Here is a 24,633-nt window from a genome sequence, read left to right on the forward strand (position 1 = left end):
TACCAAAGAAGGGCATTCGCAGAACTGGAATGATTTACTACTGTGATAAATATTATATCAACCATGTTCCCTATTTCATTTCAACTCTGTGTATGAATTACCTATATATTGAAAAAGATATAATATGAAGTTAGTTAAAAATTTTGTTATCTAGGAATAATATTTTAATAGTATATTGTGCAACAAGTGGGGAAAGTCCAACTTTTCTCGCGAGTGTGGAAGTTTGTGTCACGAGCCTGAAAGGCGAGTGCCGCAAACACACGAGCGAGAAAAGGACTTTCTCCACATGTTGCACAAATTTCAATAATACAAGTAATGGACTTGATTCAAATCAAAATAGCCTTCGTTGACAGTATGTGCTAATTTATTGCGTTTCCATAGAAACGACTCAAAAGCTCAATTTCATTGGTCTACCAAGCGAGGTGTGGGCAAAGTGCCGTGAGAAATAATATTTCCCACAGCATGAGCAATACATAGTTTTGGAGTTGAGTATGCTATGAAGAATACGCTAACTTTTCATAGCAGTTGTAGGAAAAACCTTTTAATCAATGTTTCTTTCAATATTTCTCAATTTTAGCGACTGATTTCGTGGGGCTATCTGAGACCAACTGCTCTAACAATCGTGCTTCTTGCTATGGATAAGTGAAAGCTGTTGCTGAGCATTTTTACGGAGAAGATTCTGAATATAAAATAACGAGATACATAACACCTCATATCTATTTGGGAAAATAATATCTATGAATATAATATGATAATTGTTTTTCCCAATATTGATATTCTAGGCATCATTTACCTACATTAACTATATCGAGTTTCAGAAAACTTTTGCAAAAGGTTCACCCACAAGGCCACAACAACCAAAAAATAATAATATGGTCAACAAAATGTCCTGACGATTGAGACTCTGTGGATGCTTCTTCTAACACCTATTTCGTTTCTTCCATTTCTTTCTAGTCAAATCATTCAAGTAGAGTTTGCATTGTTGTTACTCAGATAATTGCATTGACTCTGCACCTTAGCCATTCAGATTCCTATTTCGCAAGATACCTAATCCCAATCCGTTTAGAACAAACCCAATAATGATGGCTCCAGGTTATTGGATTAGAATTCTACGGCTCGCAAAGCTGACATTTCCACTCTTCGCAATAGCGGCCTGCTGAGGACTTCTCTAACAAGCTTTGGCAGGATATTAATAACTGAGTTATGACTTATGAGGAATGAAAAAGATATCGTCTGCTGGTTTTCCATTAACCGTTGGCATTATATAGGAATGAACACCGTTTATGGGCCATAAAAGCGACCTTATCAGAGCTGGCGTATATGGTACGCCCTCATGTAGGCGACTGGAAAATCGATAAAAATTATAAGCAATAAAATTCTAATTGCTGGATTTCGTGTACAAGAACTCACGCCGGAATGCCATGACCGAAATGAAACTCTTTGTGAATAACTAGGAATAGGTCTGAAATATTTCATGGCGGATAATCGATGTGGAGCAGAGGCGTACGTGTGAACAAGGAAAAATTGCTTCCCTTAAAATCAGCAACTGAACAAAATTCTAGTTCTGGAGCATAGTCATTGTGTTTCAAGTGGTGGTATCCTAACTAATGTGAAAATAAAGCCTCAGGTCATCATAAAATAACAGCGCTTATGTAACATAAGCATCAATAAAATGCAATAAAACATTAGTTTATTAGTCATGGGAATAACAATGCACTGAAGCTGGATATTCTTGTATCAAATGCTAGTGTAGCAAGCTTACATTTCCATAGCTTCTCTACTTCCATACTTTACTTCTAATGAGCAGTTGATTGGATTTAATCGTGCAAGCTAGGTAGGCCTTTGAATTTATATTTTCAATAGGAATTTTCGATGAAAGTTAAATTTTACTCACATAAAAACGGTTAACTCTCTCCTTGTTGATTCTGAAAAAAATAAACAGAATTAAGAAACCAAAAATTAACAAAATATTGTAGATTCTAGAATACTGAATATAACTAGAACTGAAAGAAGGTAAATTGTGTTTTTCTACGAGCATGATTAATTCTTTTAAGAACAGCTACCCCAGACTAGATTTTCACTGACTGTCAGTACATCATTAAATACAGAATACTAGCGTACTGAAAAACGGATCCGCTCATAATGAACAGTAGAAAAAGAAACTTACTAGGCTAATGATGATACCCAACGTATTTAAAACATATATTAACTAAACCTTATTCAAACTCCTAGCTTTAAAAATATATTGTCAGCTTTCTGGAGAGTTCAAATGAACACATCTTAAATATGTACTGATTTTACTTGAGATTCATGTTATTTTTTTAATATGAACTCATAAAGAACCAAATTCATTATTAATTGATTATTATTGAATTAATACCAAGGCCATAGCCAGCGGGGACCAAGGGAGAAAATATATCACCCATCGGAGAATGTGGCCAGTCTTTATTTTCAAACATTCATAAACTTTTGAAGATTTTGGAGACTGCCTCTTTCAATAACTTCCCCTTCTCTGAAATGGCTCGAAACTTATGTAAACTCCAGAAGCCAGGTAAAGTTAAACGGTTTGGCTTTAATGTCAACCATGCGCAGAATTGACATCGACACCAAAGAGGTAATTGAGTTGTTCACTGCGAAGAAAGTTGGAAACCTAAAATCAATTTTGAAATAAGTTGTATATAATGGATTATTAATCGTTTCTTTCTTTTATCAGATCAATTTGATATTTTTCTGCTATTTTTATCAAACTGAACCATCACAACAAATTTTTTTTCTGGCTACGGCCTTGCCTACTTTTCATCCATTTTTCGAATCAGAAATTTAAAAGACGAGCCATCTAACCGACAATCTGAATGCATGTGAAACGAATGTTGTGCCCTTGAAGAGTGCAACCTCTAAGACGTACTTATATTCAAATATATTAATCTATTCGCTCCGGAGGTTAGTAGTGAAGTCGCAGACAGTTTTAATGGCCCCTAGCCTACTGTTAGCCTCTTGGCCGGCAACAAGATGCAGGCTGCAGCCAACAACGGACGGAGTCAATTGAAGTGGCCTTGAGTCCAAACTACCGACGATGCAATTAGAAATGCACAAAGCGATGGAGAAAGAAGAAGTTTCGAGAACTCCAGCTCTCATCTTTAGCGTACTATAAATTGGCGAAAGGAGGGAATATCGTTTCCTTCAAATTAAAAGAACTTAGAGCTCTTTTCCTGTCGAAATTATGAAGAATGGTGTACTACTATATTAAAACAATGAAAAATCATGAGCGCGAAGTTTTTGGCTTTTGAGTACTCATTCATTTATACGCTAATTGCTCTTTTGGAGCCTAGATATATATATCTATATACATACAGTTGTGGTATCTAAAGATGCAATAGGCGCAAAATTGCTTTCTCTATTTCATTTTCTATATTCTGCTAGAATTCTAACGAAGCTATCAACACGGTATCTTGCACGAATTATTTCACACATATACGCAAAATTTCAACTTGATCGGGTCTGAAATTACGTGAATGAGGTATTTTATTTCCAATATTCTTCTTGAATTCTGATGGTTAGGTGCATACTTGCAAAATCTCAACTCGGCCGAATCTGTGTTTTCAAATGATTGGGTAATATTTTTTTCATATTCTGCTTGAGTTTTCAAAAGTTCTGTTGAGACTATCAGCACAAAATTTTGCACAGAAATTGATATGACTATTCTATACCTAATCATAGGTATACACACAAAATCTAAACATGGTCGGAAGATAGGATATTTCTGTTACAGTATTCATCTTGCATTCTCTATGGTTTTGATCAGCTTGAAATAGCTTTTTAATATCAACAACCAAAATCTCAACTCTGTCGGTTTTCTGCACAAGGGAATATTTGGCAATTTGTTTCGATATTTTTCTTGAATTTATGAACGTGGTTTGAAAATGGTATATCCACATATAAGTACAAATTTTCATGTCGATCAAATATGCAGTTTTGAAATCAGCAGGAAAAGAAAGATCCACACCTACCCTAAGAATTTCAAGTTTCTCAGTCCCTCCGTTCGAGAGTTTTGATGTATACGGTCGGCCAAAATCGAATTTGAGGACGGATTCGTCATCATAGAGTTTGAAACCATTCCCGGTCCATAATTCGAAAATTAGAGACATTGTGTCGAAATGATAGAGTGATCTGTTCGGATAACGACCGCTAAAACTGTACAGGGATTTGGTCAAAGCGAAAAAGTCAGCCGGCGCCATATCAGGGAAGTACGTAATATCCTACGTGACTAGAGAGAACAGTTTTTTCAACTCAGCGACAAAATTCCCAGTACGAATATGTATCATCTAGTCAACTCTGATCGAGCAGGAAAAGTATAATGCTCATAATGCACAAGCATTGTTCCGGCTACGAAACGAGAACATAAAACACTTCAATAGTAGTCGAATGATCTAAGAATATGAATCATTCGTCTTTTTTTTTACTCGATAGCCTTTAGTTTTATACGAGGTTTTATATGATACTTATACCTATGTTAACAATTTTTTTTCCGAAATTCTATATGAGCGCAGCTTTGCACACTCATACGCTTTCTATTTTATCTACCATAATTTTATCGCCAAATAATTTGGCATCTCGACCTACACGTGTAGACGTTGGAACACTGACACTTTCAATAATTAAATGTCTATTCTATACGAAAAGGATGAGTTATTTTTCGAATGCTTGTCGTCATGTGGACCTGATTAGTTGTGAAGTTTTGAAAAGAGGCTTTAGCGTTTGATAATTACCAAGCAAGCATAATTGGAATGATTTTGTATCTCTTGGTCATAATGTTGGAACAACCAATTCAACCTAGTGCTGGGGAATCGAACACTTGATGTATTTATACATAGGAAATCGCTAAGACTACCAGTAAATGAAATAATTGTTGTCTAATTATTGCAATAATTTTCTTTAACTAATACCTTTTTCTTTTTTAGAATGGTATTACAATGTACGTGTTTAGATATACCCTTTAACTTCTGACAGAGGAAATAATTCAAACAGACTCAGATTTTCCACGTCAGAATTTTATTCTAGGCTTTTGTGAAACCTCTTTCATGAGAACATAGGTGTTAGTGCCGATTAGTGTTCATAGTGGACTTCGTAAGTGTCCTTGGAGACCTTTGAACAATTTTGGTTTATTGTTTTCAATGATAAACGTTAGGAATCATTTCAGGACAAACATTTTTCAATTCATATTTCTAGAAATGCATATTCACAGAAACTAACTACGCACAAATATGAAATATTTTTCATCGCAAAGCGCTAGAGCAATAAGTTTTGGAGTTATTAATATTTCAGTATCGCCCTTTGAATATAACACAGGTATAGCATCACCACAAATTTTACTATCATACTCGATTAGCCTAGAGGCAAACGAGTTTTTTTACTGGTCTTGCAGCCTCAGGCTCGAATCCGAAAAAGATGAAACTTTATTTCAGAACCAAATAATAAACCATTGTGTAAAATTGCTGTGTTTTTTTAGCTCCCAAATTGGCACTATTAGTTCAAATTTTCAATTTATGGAATAGCAAGATCCTCAGGCTAAACAACGAAGATGTCCAGAAACTCTTGTGCCTAATAAAGAAAAGGAAATACTCCACCTTGACCTTATGCAAGGGTAAAAACAAAAAGTAAAATCTCTTGGCAGATAAGCATAAGAAAAATAACCAAGAGATCCCTCAATTTCCTTCAGCAGATGTAAATGTGATTTTTAGCAGGTTAAAATGACTTTCTCACGTAAACTCGTTGGTCTCCAACTGCCAGTCTTTGATAGGTGGAATAGAAATGTTAGCTGACTTCTGCAATGTCCGAATTCACGTTAGACTTATCGATAAAATATGTTTCAAAGGCAATGATTTCATACATGTGGTGGTTATGTCTTATTGAAGCTAAGCTTCTTAGAACCCCTGTATGTAGTTTGAATAAATGCCAATAACCACTGCTGAATTGTAAGCATTGAAATCAAATTCAATAAGTTGTTATATGATCTCAATAATTGATCAGATTATCTGAAAAACAGGAAACGTCTTAGGTAGAAGTCTTACAAAAAAGACCTTACAAAAAATGTAATATTCAATGTGGTTAGAGATTTGGAAACGTTTTGTAATTTCATCTTATTGGGACCATTGCTTTCAATGTCAATATTATCATAATCCTTATCACTTTTATCGACGCTTCCATTTCAACTAACTCTTGTTATTCACTATGCACAATAAAAAGCGTTCGAAAGCGATAAAATTCATTAACAACAGAAAATACAATACGAACTACATTACGAAACATGCATTTCTTCTGCAGATTAAACTACTTCAATAGGTATAAACAACAATTTGAATTAAACATAAAAAGGTACAACATAAGAGTAGGATATCCTAGAAAGCAATATACAAATGATGCATTTTAGATAAGCAGAATATCTTAACAGAAGCTATATGATTACATGTCATGCTCCTGGTCAACTTACTATCTAAATGGGTTAATAAGGCAGTGAAATGAAAGACAAGCCGGGTATTAGTTCATGTATTTCACAGTAAGCACACATATTATGTACAAAAATGCATAAGCGTCCAACAATCTGTTCACACAACTTTATGGTGTTCCACCTTACAAAGTAACTTATCACGGTATCACGAGTTTCAATTATAAATTCAGCGTCGCGATACCTCCAAGTTTACAAACATGACTCCTAAACAATGTACAAACCTTCCTATCTCGACTTTTCCCAAAGTTATGGCTGTAAACAAACGATACTTACACACAAAGCGCAAGGCGATATAAACAAACTGTTTCATTCATCCGATAGAAATCGGAGCACAACCGCGACTTCGGCACAACACTTTGGTGGAGCCGCGGTCAACATCAAACGGTAGGTCAAGTCGGTGCCGCACAAAGACACGGCGATAAATGAGGCGTTCAATCGCCGAACGGCGTCCCAGAATTGCGAAATAACCGCCAAACTGCTCGAAGGAACTCGCAAAGAGAGGCCACAGCGAGATGCACCGAGCGACTGCAGCCGTACGCGATTAGTTAGATATGCCGTGCCCTCGATCCTCTCTATGTATGTGTGTATGTGTACATATGGTCCCAAGGACATCTACAATTATATGGGCTGCGCGTAGTCTGGTTTGCGCGTTAGCAACGATGCCACATGTGAAAGTATCCGACGAAATTTTACTTGCTCTCGCTGTGTATTCGCTTCTTTGGGCGGGATTCGGGATTGCTAATGTTTTCAGGGTGCTGAAAACACTGCATTTTCACATTGTTTTTTTTAAATTGAACGCAAAATAGTAGGTTATCCAGATAATTTCAAAACAATAGATTTTATCGAGATTAAAAGTTTGTATTTAGTTGTGAAATAATAATTTCAAGAGCAATACTTTTCAAGTTCATCACATCATCAAACCATATACAATTCAAGAAGAATACTGAAAAATATCCAATTGAAATCTTTGCGTTTATGTACCTTCACGCAGTATTTCGTTATAGTGTAATCAGAACCATAGAAAACTCGACCAGAAAAATTACTGATAATTCCATAACAACAACTTTATGCAAAATTCAATGTAGATCTTGACTTTTGAATCCTAAAACCTACGTTATCAATTTCTACGAAATTGTCTGTTCGTCGGAACCATAGGAAATTCAAGCAGAATATCAAAATACATAATTCGATCATTTCAAAGCTACAGATCAGAATGATATCAAAACCATAGACAATTCAAGAAAACCAAAAAATGGTATTATATCCGTAAGAACACCTTTATGCAACATTTCATATTTATCGTGACTTCTGAATCATAAAACCTATGTTATTACTTTCTACGAAATTGAGTGTTGATCGCATCGTCGGAATCAAAGGAAATTCAAGCAGAATATCGAAATAATTCGATTATTTGAAGCTATACAAAATTTCAAGATCATCAAATCATTAAAACCATAGACCATTCAAAAGACCATTGAAAAAAAAACACCCAATATTTCCGTGACAGACGATCCGTTTGGGTTTGCGTTTATGTAGCTTCTTGGAAAATTTTATGTTGATAGTATAATCAGAACCACAATCGACAAAAAAAAAGGTCTGGTTATTCCGAGGGTTATTATTTATGCAAAATTTAATGTAGACCATGACTTCTGAATCATAAAACCTGTGTAATAACTTTCTACGAAATTGAGCGTTGACCGCATCGTCAGCAGTCAGAACCATAGAAAATTCAAGCGCAATATCGAAATAATTCGATAATTTCAATACTACAGATTTGATCGAAATTAAACATTGCATATAGTTGTGAAACAACAACTTCAATACCCGTACAAAATTTGAAGCTCATCACATCATCAGAACTATAGAAAATTTAAAAATAAAAAAAAAAATATTTTCGTTACAATTGATCTGTCAGATCCAAAGAAAATTCGAACAGAATATTGAAAATATTCTATCATTTCAAAACTACAGACTTGATCAAAATAACAACTTCAAACTACAAAATATCAAGCTCAAACATCATCCGAATTATGAAAAATTGAAGAAGAATATTGGAAACGAAACACCCAATATTTCCGTAACTATAGATCCGTTGTGATTGAGATCTTTCGTTTTCACTTTTCACGTAGAAAAATCACTCAAAAACAAATTCTGAGAGAATATCGTAAATTCTCAAATTTCAAAACTACAGTAGGTATGTATTGATCAAAATTAATTTTGCATTTAGTTGTGAAATAAAAACTCCAAGACATTCATCATTCATTCAAGTTCATTCAGTTCAAGACCTATACAAATGTATATAATCTCATCACTCAAACGAACCCTAGAAATTTCAAAAAGAATACTAGAAAAGAAACACCCAATATTTTCGTGACAATAGACCTGGTCAATTAGAGAATTTTCGTGTTTTTGTAGAAAAAAACTGTGAACAAAACTTCGAGATGAAAGTGTCGTCAAAATCAAAGAAAATTCAAGTTGAATATCGAAAAACAGAGGAAAGCACTGATGTGAAGTCAGGAAAGCGCTTATTGCTGTGTCAACTGAGATTTGGAGATCATAATTGGTGCATAAATCAGCAAGCGCTCAAGAAGTTCCTTTGTTTTCCGAACTTATTTATCACTCCGTCACTATATTATTCGAATTTTGAACCAGGAGTGGTCTCAAACGATAAGTTTCAACTCAATAATGACGAAAATCCATTTTCAAATTCGATTCTGTACATCCATCCACTGTCCATCCTGAAAAACGATAGCTACCGTAGTAAAAGAGCCTTGAAATTTGTATCGTTCAGCATCACTAGCAACAATAAAAAACTTCATGTTTGAAGAGCAGGATGTTTCTAGATAAATCACACAAATTAACGCAAGCTTGATTGTGAACAGGAAGTTGATGTTACATTGGAAAGTGACTTTCCTTTCAGATATCTTACCCGCAGTTGCAACATTTTAGGTTTGTCACATTGTAAATAAACAGAGTACAATAATAATGTCAAGTACAAGTTCAATAGAACAACAACCGTCCAGCAAGTGATGCATAGTTACGTGTGAATGAGAACGATTAGATTTGAAGGAGTTGGTTTGAATAATTCCCCAGAGGAATGGTGAACTAGGGCAATATTTATAGGTCATTTGAGCGTGGCGGTAATTAGATATTTTGTCTGATAGGAATAACGATATTAGATTAGAAGTGACAACATCGAAAATAATAACGGGAAATTCAAAAATGGGAAAAGCACTGGTGTCAAGTGATAAGCTTCTGAACGCTAGTTTTTGCATGCGACAATTGCGCTCTTGGATACCATTTATGTGTATTATGTTATCCAACCTTCCCTACTATTCTTTCCTCATTTCTCACTGCGATATATTTTTATTTTAGAATGGTCCTGACAACACTTTTATCACGAATATTACACACAAGTAAATAATGCTTCTTATAGCTGTGTGTTAATATATGAAATTATTTTCACGGCATTCAGAAGTGTACAGCCATCTTCAGCTTCCTCGATGGCTTGGAGGTTAGAGAACCGAAATAGTAATTCGGAGGTTGCGGGTTCGAGTCGCGTTCAAGGAGGTACTTTTTCCCTAATTGAAAAATTGTCTGGATGCCGTGAAAAAAATTTCATTACTCACAAAGCCGTAGCTAGACTGATTGATCCTCTCCAAATTCTACGCTACTGGTCTAATTGCAATTTATTACAATTTTTCGGTTCTTCAACACTTTCTACGTAAATATCTTATTCCTTATTCATGGCGATAAAGTAACTATTTCTCGAGATATTTCAAGTTAAAGATAAAGAAGCTGTACGATTATTTCGATGCATCAACTTCAAAATAATAATCGAAATATTTAATACACATCAGTGTATTAATTATTTCGGTGTTTTGGATCATTAGATTACACTTATTACGCAAATTGAACTTCAATTACAGTAATGGTGAATCTCCATGTAAAACTTGAAATTTTTATAGAAAAAGTGACTTTATAGCTATGAATAGGGTTTCAGGGCTTGGCTTGATATTCAAGCTACTTGACTCAAGCTCAAGTAGCTTGAGCTTGACTTGAAATCAACTCAATTGCAAGTCAAGTAGTAGTTTTTCAATGTTAAGTCAAGTACATAATAAATAAATACTTGACTTGATATTGCAAAACTACTTCTTGACTTGAAATTGAGTTGATTTTAAGTCAGGCTCAAGCTACTCGAGCTTGAGTCAAGTAACTTGAATATCAAGCCAAGCCGTGAATCCCAAACTATGAATGAAGAGTATAGATATATGTATGCGTATAAATTTGGAGAATCAAAGAATTATCTTCAAATAGCAATTCCGCCAATGGCGTAGAATCAAGAGGATCAACAAGTCGCTTTTTTCAGTAGGACGCCTCTGGTGGTGAATTCAGAAGGGTTCATAGTACCTACTAGTTTCACAGCTTATTCATGCAGAATTTAAAAATTATAATAAAAATAGTTTTAGGGTAGAGGCCACAAATAATTCATAAATTCTGTTTGAATCTATAAATTGTAGGCTCAAGGTTCTATAGTTCAAATATTTATAATCACTAATGACACACCCTGTATATTCAAGTTTTTAAATCGTGGCAGATTTGCCTCTTGTTGAATTTCAATATGAAAAATATTGAGGTAGAGTCGTACATACTGGTTTCTTTGTGTTACAGTGATAAATTATTGCTTATCTGAATGACTTTCTGAGGGTTCTTAATATGTAATATAATATGAATACGATATTTAACATAGTAACACAATGAATACACATAATCGATGGAACTCTAAACAAGTTGATTGAATACTAAATTGTATTCGAGGCCTTCAATAATCCTCTTTTCTAAAGGAACCTCGAAACTCACTAATAAGTTTATTCAAACCCGGTGCTCAATTGATACAAACCTCTATGAATAGGCTTTCCGTATATTGATCCAGTCAGTTTCAGTTCCCGGTTCACAAAAAGAGGGATCCGAACAACCCCAGCCACCTAAATATATTCATGAATGAATTTCCCCCTCCTGTGTCAGTCTAAATTTGTTAACGCAGCATGCAACTCCACTGACACAATGGAGAACACGAACTCCTAGGATATATGTTTTTCTAAAAGCTTCTCCCACGTTTTCTTTCCTGTTTCGTTACGAACTGAAGATAATATAAGTTGATGGTTTTCAGAATGTATCCCTCCCATTTCTATGATCCGACTCGAAGGACCAAATATTTCCGAGGAAGTTCACCAAAATGGCGCGAAACTGTGAGGGCGCGTTTTATATCTATGATGTGAAAAGATAGGAACAAGAACATCGAAAGAGAGAGACGCATCGGTGTGGGAGAGAGAACAAATATCGCGATTCATCGAGCTGCTGCGCTTTGCGCTATTGCATTGTAGACTATACAGCTTAACCTTGGATTGATGCATTGCCCCGCATAGACCTGTTTACTTCAGTCTGGGCCTGATGCAAAACACATTTACACACATAACGTCTACAAATAAATACACTGTGCTATTCATTTACTTATTATATTGCACACTGTGGCCTAATCTCTGAAAGTAAAGTCGAAAATAAACTTTACCCAGAAAAGTTTTATCGTTTTTATCTTCGATGTTCAAACAGATCCAGATATATTTGACATTGTACGTCCGAATGCATCACTCTCCGAGCTTTCACTTTTATTTGCAATTGCATAAAAATTGATAACAGTACTTTGGCGCTTTTGTTGGGCAATCACCTTTATCGGTTAGGTGGGTAGTAAGCACAATGATATTTTTTCAAGGTTGGTATGCGTGCATTTATCGATTTCAAGCAATCGCAATCGAGAGGATATTTCGAAAGATGCATATAAATCTGGGAATTCCAATGATAAAAAAAATTATCCCTGAGTATTTTGCTCGAATACTGTCGAATAATGTCGATTTGATTTGACGGTTTTGTTTTTTAGATAGCAGCAGTTGAAATCGTTAAATAAAGATGAAAACTATATAGCTCAAATTTGAGTAACTCATGTTTATCGCTTCTAAACTTCACTACAATTGAAGTTGCGATAGAATTATTATAAAATTAACCACTTCGTGAAGTCATTTAGCTAAAAGTCATTCTTTCTTTTCTTGAGATTCTTGTCTATATTTATGCAATAATTCTCACTACTCCTATACAGGCTGATTCACCGGGATGGCTTATTAGACGTTCATGGAAAAATAATCATAATTTGGAACTAAATATTTGCATATTGGGGTTTGAGACAATGATCTTTCTCCTTAACATGTTTTTAGATCTCCATAACTTCCAATTACACCGGAAACAGACTACTACTTCCTTATTTCAAATGGCACTCCCAGTATATTAGTTCATCATAAGATAGCTTTTTTGATGAAAATTCCGGCAATATGCCATACCTTGGGTAAATACTCAACGGTTCATAAGTTAATGGGATTCTTATGAAAAAATGGTGGCGATGAGAACTCACATTTTTTTGAAAATTTCGGCAGAAATAGTTATTTATAATACAAGTGCAGAAGGCATTGATATTCTTCCACGAGTTCAAAATTCAAAAACGAGCCACGAAGTGGCGAGTTTTGGAATGAACGAGTGGTAGAATGAGCCTTCTGTACGAGTATTATACATTATTTTCTCTAATGCATTGCATTTTCATTGAAACTAATGAAATATTTCCATAAATATATTTTAGTGATTTTCGCATTGAAAAATGTTGGTTGGCAGAACTGATTTCTTTAAGGCAAATTGATGAATTGACAGATAAAGCCGTGGCGGAAAGTTCGGAGTAACAACATAGAATAATAAAATATAACCATGAAAACTGTGCGTTTCTGATATATTCTCGCACGATTTTGTTCTACAAGATGTGGAAGAATGAACGGAATAACCACAGAATTAGAGAAAAGCTTTTTTCGAAATAATTGTGTTTTTCGATTCTACAAATACGTAGTATTATAAGACTGTGTGCGGTTTGGATCAAATATGTACAAGGTATTTTTGAAAAGATCATGAACTTGGACTACTCAAATCATCAACACTCAAGATTTTCAACTTAGAACCTATATTTTTTATTATTTCAGTCGATTCAACGTACAAAAATAGTGGGAGTTACTTAAGCAAACCCTATACCTAAAATGAATACCTCAAGAGTTATCGAGGAAGAACTTTAAATGAGGAAAAACCTCACTTTATAGTTATAAAGTGCGGCAGTCACAGACTAATCCACTCAGTTGTGTGGATTAGTCTGTGACTGCCGGAAAACACAGAAAGAAACTAAAATTCAATATTTCCATAACTAAATTTAACATTTCAAGAATTGCAATGAATTATTCGTAATTGATAATTGTATTGGTTTATGGATTTCTTAACAATCCCAACGAAATGGTATTTATATTCCAAAACAAGTTGCAGAATGGACTCCTATTCGAACACGAATGCGCTGCTTCATCGCTCGTTTTCGAACACTTGAGTGTTGGAATTGTATTCTGCAATAAGTATTAGACCATATTTTCTCTATTTCAGTCAAGTTTAGTGGAATATGGTGAAAATTTAATGAGAATTTCCGATTATATATCCTAGTGCCTTTTGTATTGTATCTTGGCAGTTGGTGTGACTTACGAAAATGGACTGTATGGTATGGTACATTTCGAATTTTGAAATAATTTAAAATTATGCATTAATTCGTGAATTATGTCTGTGTGTCATGTGAGTCATCATCGCCACCATTTTTTCAAAAGAATCCTATTAACTCATGAATCATTGATTTTTTACCCAAGGCGTATGCCGAAATTGTCGTTAACACAGCTATCTGATAATGCAGTAACATATAAGGTGTGCCATTTGAGATAAGAAGTAGTAGTGTGTTTCCGGTATAATCGGAAGTTGTAGAGATCTAAAAATATTTAAAGGAGAAAGATCATTGCCTCCAACCCCAATATTCAAATTTTCAGCTCAAAATCATAAGTTTTCCCTAAACGTCTAATAGGCCATCCCGGTGAATCACCCTGTATTTTGAAAAATTAAATCCTTCAACTTGAACTTGAGGGGTTTTACCTATAACAAGCATAGGTTCAATAGATATTTTGAATACTCAACTTAGAAACTGATAACTTCATTGAATGAAACTGACTTGAAGTTTGAGTTGACAAAACTCGAATGTCATTTTTATTCCCTGAAATCAACGCAGATAAACCATGAAGATAATCAATTTCGACCGTCTTCTCAAATCTCTCAATCTCAAATCAGAAAGACCTATGAAGTTTCCATATACTACGGCAGCCCAATTGATGCAGTTTCCATATGCTTATCATTGGAAAAACCAATGGACATTCCGATACTATTTTTATGCGATTATTCTTTCAGCACCTGTATTTTATAAAATAGGAAGATTAGGTGAGTACAAAACTTGAACTTAATTGAGTTTCATTTACTTATACATATTTGTTTTTTTTTCAGCAAATAACGAGTCCAACGTCCAAAAGTGGAAAGAAATTAAACAGAAAGAACAGGAACATCTGAAGCACAGATGGGATTGAGGAAGGTCAATCAAAGTTTTATACATCACAAATAATATTTTCTTAATTATAATTATATGTCTATGAGAAGAAGCTATATTATTGGATCTGTAATCGACATATTTCGTCATTAAATTTTTTTTACTTGAATAAGAATATTCGAAATCCACAGTCCACATGTTGACAATAATGAAAGTCTAAATTCCTGAAACGATAAATACTTCAATTCCTTAATGTATATAATTACCTCTTCAATTCCGACTCATTCCAAGTTGAAGTAGATAACAATGCATAAGTATATTAGAGCTTTATAACCAATAATGAATAATAAATCATTCCATTGTTTGTCAAACGTAGAACACCTTCGTTTTTTCGCAAAAATGGGCTCTACATTTCTAGAGCAATTTTATTTTGTATCATACCCTTCAACGTGGTTTGACATGAGTATACAGAATGTCCCAAAACAAATTCAAATTGAAACAGAAGATTCGCCTTGAAAAATGAATAAGATTTTCCTAATATTTATTCTATCAAATATCGTTCGTTGCAGAGAAACAGGGTGTTTAATATGAAAAATTGATAGTATTCATAACTTTCGCAGTTCCAAAATTTTTCGATCGAATTTGAAAGAATGTTTGTGGTCGATGGGGAAATATTAATAAAAAATACTTTTAGTTTTTCATATTGAACACCTTGTACACCTGTAACGAATGATATTTGAGAAAAGAAATATTAGGAAAGTATCATTTATGTTTCAATATGGCATCTAAGTTTCGGGACACCTGTATAATCAATATTCAAAGATTTTTTAAAATCTCAAACAATAAGGTTCGACTCATCAAATTCAATTATGTACGTCCTTCCAGTTGTGAGCACCACAACTCTCAAACGGAAAAACCTAAAAGCTTGAGTTCAGTTCGTTAATGGGTGACTTGTTAACTAGGAGTTCCATAAATATGGATAAAAATTTAATGAATTTCGTTCTTTTAAATGCAAACCATACAAATTTCTGTATCGAATAAAATCGCTTAATTTTTCTCTCTGAAAAATATATACTTAACATCAAACTATAAAAATCATCAAAACTTTTAGTTTTACATGGCAAATCAACCAAGTGCCTACCTATGATAATCAGTGAACTTCAGATAATTATAATTATTCAGTGGCCACCAGGGTCTCTGGATTAACACCGTTAGATTTTTCACATTTATCAATTTGAAACCTTGGTGGCCACCGAATATTTTAGTTATATGTGTTCACAGGTAGGTTGATTATTAGTGTAAAACTGAAACTTTTGATAATTTTTATCGTTTGATGAGAAATGTATCATCTTATATATTCACGAAAAGGGAAAAATGTATCATTTAATTTCATAGAAATTTTTAAGGTTTACATTTAGAAAAACACAAGTTCGTAATATTACTTCGAAATGGATTCTACTGAAAAGAGTGTCTGTAGAATGTTTTTGCTTCATGCTTATAGCACCAGTTTCATTATAGCGCCAGTTTCTAATTTCCTCAAAAACAGTTGAATTTATGATGTGGCGGTTTTGTCCGAATTAAATCTTCCAAAAATCGAGTCGGAAAATGTGCCACTCTATTATCTTTCATCTAGCTCGAAGGGATTCTGGGATCCCCTCACTAGACAACGCATTTGGACACCACGTCACAAGTTCAGGAGAAAACCCAAAACATAAACTTTAAAATCGAAGGAAATTTTTTATTTGAAGAATCGAAATTTTTCAATAAATATCATAAAGAATCATAAGAGTATAGTATACCTTATAGGGATTCACGACTTAGCTTGAGCTTGACTTCATTTCAAGTCAAGATCAAGTCAAGAAGTAGTTTTTCAATCTCAATTCAAGTATTTATTTATCAAGTACTTGTATCATATCAAGCTACTTGTACTTGATTTTTGGCATTGTTCAGTGTCACATCAATAAAAAAAATGATGAAATGAGAAGGAACCTTGAAAAAACACTTTTATTTATTAAACTTATTGTATAATAGAACCGAAAATGTTAACTTTTTTGAAATAGAAACATAAATTAAAACAATATAAATCATAACAAAATGAAAAATAATAAAGTTTCTCAATATTGACAAACTTCCAGGCTTTGTTTGATTTCATAATTTTCCATCTAGGCTCTAAGACACATGAGGCATCTTATAGATTTGTCGCCTAACCTATTGCGGGTTTTTGTAACTCTAAGAGCAGCTCTGGAGAATTGTCTTTCAACAGAAGCTGAAGATTCTGGCGAATATAAAAAAATCCTTGGCCATTTTGGCCAAGTTTGGAAAGATTTTTCTGAAACTACCAAAATCTACCAATAGATTTCATAGAAATGTGAGAAAACTACTAATGAAGTAACACTGGCGAATGCTTCAGTCTCACGGCGCTCCTTGTTTAGTCTAAGTGCGTACGAGATTGCAGAAATATATGCCGTGCAACGCGTGCATATCCAGCTCAAGTAATATCAAGTAGCTCGATATCAAGCCAAGCAATAAATTTGTAAAATCAAGTCAAGTCAATCTCAAGTATGTAATTGTTCACGAGCTTGATTTTCAAGTCAAGTAGTTGATTGAAATGTCAAGGTACTTGGCTTGATGAATCCCTAATACCTTCACTAATTTTATCAAATCATTCCATAGCAAGACAACGACATCGAAAAAGAAAATTGCTTGTTCATCGTACAAAAAATAGAAATAACGAGACACTCGACTCAGTCCCAGAATAGTCCCCATACTTATTGTTAAAATGCATTCAGCTAATTATGCGCATAAATTAAAGACTAGCTTGAAAACCGCAATTCCCAGTTTCAAAATCCACGTCCGTGGTCGGTTCAATTTGATTTATGTACGTTTCTCAAATCATTCCGAATTTTATTTCACGAATAGGCATGCAGAGATGCAAAACACGGCAATTTACTTAACATAAAAGAGGCTGGCTGTAGCGGTTTCTCTCAGGTCCAAGGAAGCTCTCTCATGGACGGTCTTTGGATTCGGATAAATGTGCAGCGCCTGCACAAAAAAAATTAATTAATATTTTGTGCCGTGTTGGTTGAATGCCAACGTTTTCTGCATTCCAAAAGACATCTATAACTCGGGATGGTACTCAAGCGAGATAAGATGGATGTTCCAACATATTTCATTAATGTTTTCGAGAATATTTTTTGGGTATTTTTCATAAATTTGACAAAGGGAATTCACGATCAACAACTCGAATATATTAGGACGATTGAAAAGTCCCTGGTCTGATGCACAGATGGCAGTGCATATGAATTTTAGTTAGTACCAACCTTCAAACGATACATGTCAAAATTTGACAGCAGTATGACCATTAGTTTGTGAGATATTGCGTTGTGAGTGTAGCTACTTTTGTTATTTGAAAAAAGATGGAAAAAAATTCGTGTGCTGACAAAATATTGCTTTTTGAAGGCAAAAAATACAGTTGAAGCAAAATCTTGGCTTGATGAAGAGTTTCCAGGGTCTGCACCAGGAAAATCAACAATCATTGATTGGTATGCTAAGTTTAAACGTGGTGGAATGAACACCGAAGGCGGCGAATGCAGTTGACGCCCAGAAGAGGCTGTCACCGACGAAAAAATAAAAAAAGTTCATGAAATAATATTGAATGACCATAAAGTGAAGATATCATCTGAACGTATACATCATATCATTCACGAATATTTGTACATGAGGAAGCTGTGTGCAAAATGGATGAATGGATGGAAAACAATGGATGAAACATGGCACCAACATTTCACTCCGGAGTCCAATCGACAGTCAGCTGAGTTGACTGCACACGATGAACGGAATCCAAAGCGAGGAAGAACACAACAGTCAGCTAGCAAGATTATGGCATTAGTATTCTGAGATCTGCAAGGTATAATATTCATTGATTACCTCCAAAAGGGCCAGACCACCAACAGCGATTATTATATAGCGTTATTGGATCGTTTGAAGGATGAAATAGTTAACAAACGGCCCCATTTGAAGAAAAAAAAGGTGCTGTTTCCTCAAGAAAATACGCCGTGTCACAAATCAATGAAAACAATGACAAAATTACATGAATTGGGCTTCGAATTGCTTCTGCATACACCGTATTCGCCAGATCTGGCCCCCAGCGACTTTTGCCTGTTCTCTGACCTCAAAAGAATGATCGCTGAAAAAAAATTTAGCGCCAATGAAGAAGTAATCGCCGGAACTGAGGCCTTTTTTGAAGCAAAAATGGTATCGAAAAGTTGTAAGATTCTCTATCGCCCTGAAAGGCAACATGTTGAATAATAAAATCGAGTTTTTTCAAAAAAATGTGTTTTACTTTGGTAGACCGGGGACTTTTCAATTGGCCTGTTACATCACCATAGCAACCAACCATTCCAACAATTGCGATTGCTACCAAATTTCGTTTCATTTTATCCCTAGAGAAAAATATTGTTGGGAAATTGTAATAATTTGTAAAAACAATATCCTACATGTATCATTATAAGAAATCGAAGAAAAAATTATATGTTTAACTCGGCAGCAAAATAGATTGACTGCCTTGGCTGAATTATCAACCGCGGCAGTCAATCTACTAGTTTGCTACCTAGTAAAGCAAATAACTATTAATTTAATCATTGATACTGTAATTTCCGGAAATTTCCTGCTCAATTTATTTGATTTCACAGACGCTTTACATTACAAAGGGTCAGATTCTCCCACACGACTTTTGATGGATTGATTTGTGACAATCGTCTGCAGTAAGTTTATTCATAAGAAAAAACTCCAATTTCATGCGTAGTGTACAATCGGGTAGAGCTGGTTGTCTGATTCTTACCTGAAGCTCTGTGCTACGACTTAGTTCAGTAATTCAGTACAATCAACATGAAGGTCAATTTCATGATACTACCAACATCTCGCAACCTTTATCAAAATTTCGTTTACTCTCGACAGTCGACACACAATTTTCTAATTATGACTTTTATTGAGAATCTGTATTAACTATCATCATCAGTTTTATAGAATTATCATTTTCAAGCTTATTTAATAAAAGAGCAATTAATTTAGTCGTTTGAAAAACAACTTGTATTCAAAAAAGCAATTCAACATTCTTATAGGTATTTTTCTTGTATAACTGAAAATATCTGGAGAAAATTCGAAGCCCATGAAAATATGTCATGGATTCAACCCCCTTTCAGATCTTGATTTTGTCAACACCCTGTTTCCATCAGGATTGATGGAATATTGAAAAGGATATTTACTCCAACTCGTATTTGATACCTTCAAAGGATTCTGGGAAGACGGCAAACTTTCAATACAGTCGATATTGAAAGCGAAAGGAAAGAATTTCTGATAATGAATTTCTGAAGGACGACAAGAAGTGAAATTTCATCCTGCCTCTTTGTATTCTACGACGTCTCAGATCAGATTCACATCGAAAAATATGAAGGTATAGAAATAAATATCATTATCGAAGAGTGGGAATAGTATGACTTCTCTTTGCGACAATTCTTGTAGAGTACGAACGTTTGCCAATTGAAAATACACTTCCAAAAGAAAAAGATACTTACATAATCAGATCCGATTTATTTCTAATGCGCCGACCACTACTCCCCTTCCCTCAAAGCGATGTTGAGAGAAGGAATTGTTCAAAGGATTGCATTTACTATATTCTTTTAATATACTCAACTTATAAAGAAACTGCAACACCCAGAAGAAGCTGTTCAAATTTTAATTTTTTTTTTTTGGTAGAACGTAGATGGTATAGCAAGGAGTAAATGATTGAAATTTGGAGAAAAAACGAAGAATTTACAATTTTTTCAATAAATTTGTTAATAATGTGTTTGTCCACCGCGATTATCTATACACTTCCCAACACGTCTCGGCATTGATGCAATAAGATGGTCTATTTCTTTTTGAGGGATATTATCCCAAGCTACCTGTTCTTCAAGTCTCAGAGCCGCTAAAGTTCGTAAGGGCTAGGGTGAATTTCTTTCTACCCATTATGTCCCAAGCATGATGTCCAAAACATGCTCTATGGGAAAAATATCGGGGGATCTGGGCAGCCATGGCAAAAGATTCACATGAGTCGCTTCGAAAAAGTTCAAACTAACTCTGGCAACAAGAGGTCGGGCATTATCTGGTAACCTCGAATAAAGACTTAAGGTGACCTAATTGCATGTGCAATAGCACCTCATACCATAACGCCTACTGTGCGGTGTACATGACGCTCAACATCAAACTGAGGTTTTCGTCTTTCTCCCCGACATCGTCTAACTCTTCTTCGGCCATCATGTGCACCCAAGAAGAATAGAGAGATTCATCAGAAAAAACGACCTGATGCCATTTCACACACCAATGTTGACTTTCTCTGCACCACTGTAATCGTTGCAGGCGATGCTCAACCGTCAGAGGTAACACAAGATGGGGTCGATAATGCTATAGTCCAAAAGACCTTATCAGGCGGTTAACCGTTCGGACAGTTACAGGATGGCCTTGTTCTCCTAACTACTCATCAGTCAAAGATCGAGTTGTCGCCTCGGTTGTCGCAAATCGGTTTTTGAAGGTCATAAGATTTAGACGTCGATCTTGAACTTCGTTTGTGCCCCTTCGACGTCTGGTGCCTATTCTTCTTCGATTTGGGGCATTATCAAACCACGCTTGACAACATATCATAACAGTAGTTGGATTTCTGTTCGTACGGTTAGCGATTTCTCGAAATGACAACCCCGCCTCCCGTAGACCATTAATTCGACTCTTTTCAAATTCACTCAGCTGCCGATAAAATCCGCGTACACGTGCTCTAGGCATTTTAACAACAACTAAACTCAGACTTTAGATCTCCTCGAACAGCTGGTTTGTTGTAAAATTTAAAAAACTTGCAAGAAACGACTAAAATATTTAAGTAGTACCAAAAATGATTTACTTGAAAAAAACCTTCACGATTTTTTGCTCTCAATTCAATAATTTACTCCTTACTATACTATCCATGTTTCACAAAGAAAAAATGAAAATTTAAACAACTCCATTTGGGTGTTGCAGTTTCTTTGTCAGTTAATAAAACTGATGGGATTTATATCTGTTCTTCACAAAGAATATCAGCAATATCGATACGTATCGTTGCCAATACTGCTTGCCAATATGGTATGTTCATAAATGAGTAATTGAACGAATTCGATGCACTCAACCAATCTTCATTAAAATATTGAGTACCTCAAAACCAATCAACAAATCAACTGTTACAGTCGACCATGACATCATGTAACGTCTGGACCCGTTGAACCTTCAAACAGTTCACCTAGGGTGAGGTTAACCACGTTATTTCAATCGTTGTTACTGACCTACGTCTACGATTCACGACTTAACCCATTACAGTTCTTGGTGTCGCGTAGTAGAGTTATAACTTCAACATGGCAATTATATTAGCGTTATATATCGTAAAAATAACTTCCAGAGCCAGACTCCGGAATGTGTTTTCGTGGAGCAAGTCCACATTAAAATTAGCTCGTGGATGATGTTCAAGGTTTCGCTACAGAGTACTCAACAATCGGTTTACTTTAGTTCACCTCGAAATTTTAAAAATATGTAGGTTCAAGAGTCAAGTTTCAACAAACGGAGTGCAGGAGTGCATATGCCTGAAGGGTATCGTGTTCTGAATCTGCGAATCAGCATTTCCAGGATTTCGTGTCCGAGAATAATTAGAGAGGCAAAAAACATCAGGATTTGAACAGTTGCAAGTATCTGCACAAAGAACAACCTCTTTCATTTTTGTTAATTGGGTGTAACTTATTTGCTTCGGTTTTTCATTTCCATTTATAAACGTAAGAAATTATTTGAAATTCGATTCAAGTTCAAAATAAGCATTCATCAGCAATAAACTAAGCGAACTAGCAGTTTACTAACATTATCTAATGCAAATTGCAGTTATGAATTCTTCAGAGTGACCTAATTTATACCCGAGTTATAATTCATTTGAAATTCATATGAAATGAAGAATGAAACAGCGATTCTTTTTGTTCTTATAGTTATCCAAAGAAACTTAACAGAAGGACGTTCTCGTTTCTTGAAACGATTATGCAAAAGAGGTCGTTTTCATGACGTCCTTTCAGTGATATCTTTTTTCAGTCCACTTCCTTTCATTATCCTTTTTCGCTAACAATATCAGATTATGATATTACCGAAGTGACTCTTTTTATAGTTGATTCATGCTTCTAGCTTTGATCAGTCCTTCAATATCTCAAATGTTCTTTGCTACCAAATTTCGAAAATCTGAGTTTCCCCTGCTTTCTTTGGTCAAATATTATATCCTTCTCCTTTATCATGTGAAGCCTGCATTGAGAGAGAAATACTGTAAGCAGTAGAATTGTGGATGTATCTAAGGCTGATTAAAACATGAATAATAATAATAATACTATAGAAGAGTTGCTAATGGAAAGCTATTCAAATATCTGTATCTACTCACAGATACAAACACAATCTTGTCTACAGAATCTTCGTTTGTGTTTCCACAACAATTTTATCACGTTATCAAGAGTTACCTATAATACCTTAAGTCTTCTTTAGATACTAAAGGTTACTAAAGACCTTTTTAAGATGACACCTGTATGCGTGCTTCGAACAATCACGTCAAAGTGCTTCTTTTAGGACTTGATGATGATGGTGATTGCTTTTTCAGGAAATTGCATATCGTGAGGTGTAGGGATTCATCAAACCAAGTAGCTTGACATTTTAACCAACTATTTGACTTGAAAATCAAGCAAGTCAAAAATTACATACTTAAGCTTGACTTGACTTGATTTTAGATATTTGAGCTACTTGATATTACTTGAGCTTGATATGCACGCGTCGCAGTTCATATATTTCTGCTATCTCGTGTGCGCTTAGACTTAATAGGGGTGATCTTCGAGCGCCGATAGACTGAAGCAGTTGCCAGTGTGACTTTATTAGTAGTTTTCTCACATTTCTATGTAATCTATTAGCGGATTTTGGTAGTTTCAGATATATATTTCCAAACTTGGCCAAAATGGCAACGGATTTTTGGCAACGCCAGCATCTTCAGCTCCTGTTGAAAGACATTTTTCCAGGGCTGCTTTTACAGTTACAAAAACCCGCAATAGGTTAGCCAACAATTCTATAGTATGCTTCATGTGTCTTAGATCCTGGATGAAAAATGATCAAATCAAACAAAGCCTGGAGGTTTCTCAATATTTATAGTGATTTAATTTATGTTTCTATATCAAAAAAGTTGATATTTTCGGTTCTTTCATACAATAAGTTCAATAAATGAAAGTGTTTCTTGCAATATTCCTTTTTATTTAATCATTTTTTATGGATGTGACACTATACAATAAAACTGCTAAAAATCAAGGTAATTGATATGATTCAAGTACTTGATGAATAAATACTTGACTTGACTTGAGATTGAAAAACTACTACTTGACTTGATTTCAAGTCAAGTTCAAGCTTGAAAATCCCTAGTGCCATCTGACAAACGAAAGATGAAAAGCTCAATATAGGCCGCTACTTTTTTAATTCCCATTCATTGCTTATCCACTCCAAACACAAGCGAGTTCAATAGCTGCCTCGTAGTTCGAAAAATAGGTTAATTTCATCCAGAAATCCATGGCCCATACCTGCTTCT

At 34.8% G+C, this 24,633-nt stretch overlaps 2 protein-coding genes across 5 annotated transcripts in view; one reads left to right on the plus strand and one right to left on the minus strand.

Annotated features, from left to right (window-relative positions):
- The window catches only part of LOC123680800 (ecdysone receptor), a 244,822-nt gene that overhangs the window by 129,298 nt on the left and 90,891 nt on the right, over window positions 1-24,633 (minus strand). For 2 of the 4 annotated variants that reach the window (XM_045618897.1, XM_045618899.1), the window contains one exon: window positions 1,895-1,925. The gene's annotated coding sequence lies outside the window, so the exon portion shown is untranslated. Of the gene's footprint in view, window positions 1-1,894; window positions 1,926-6,726; window positions 6,746-6,778; window positions 7,083-24,633 lie in introns of those variants that run through there. The other 2 variants (XM_045618898.1, XM_045618900.1) reach the window with 2 other exon arrangements.
- On the plus strand, window positions 14,612-15,163 carry LOC123680801. The gene is made up of 2 exons (XM_045618902.1): window positions 14,612-14,887; window positions 14,951-15,163. The coding sequence occupies exons 1-2, from the start codon at window positions 14,689-14,691 to the stop codon at window positions 15,028-15,030; spliced, it is 279 nt and encodes a 92-aa protein (XP_045474858.1). The 5' UTR covers window positions 14,612-14,688; the 3' UTR covers window positions 15,031-15,163.

The sequence above is a fragment of the Harmonia axyridis genome, chromosome 5, assembly GCF_914767665.1.
Source record: "Harmonia axyridis chromosome 5, icHarAxyr1.1, whole genome shotgun sequence".
Lineage (NCBI taxonomy): Eukaryota > Metazoa > Arthropoda > Insecta > Coleoptera > Coccinellidae > Harmonia > Harmonia axyridis.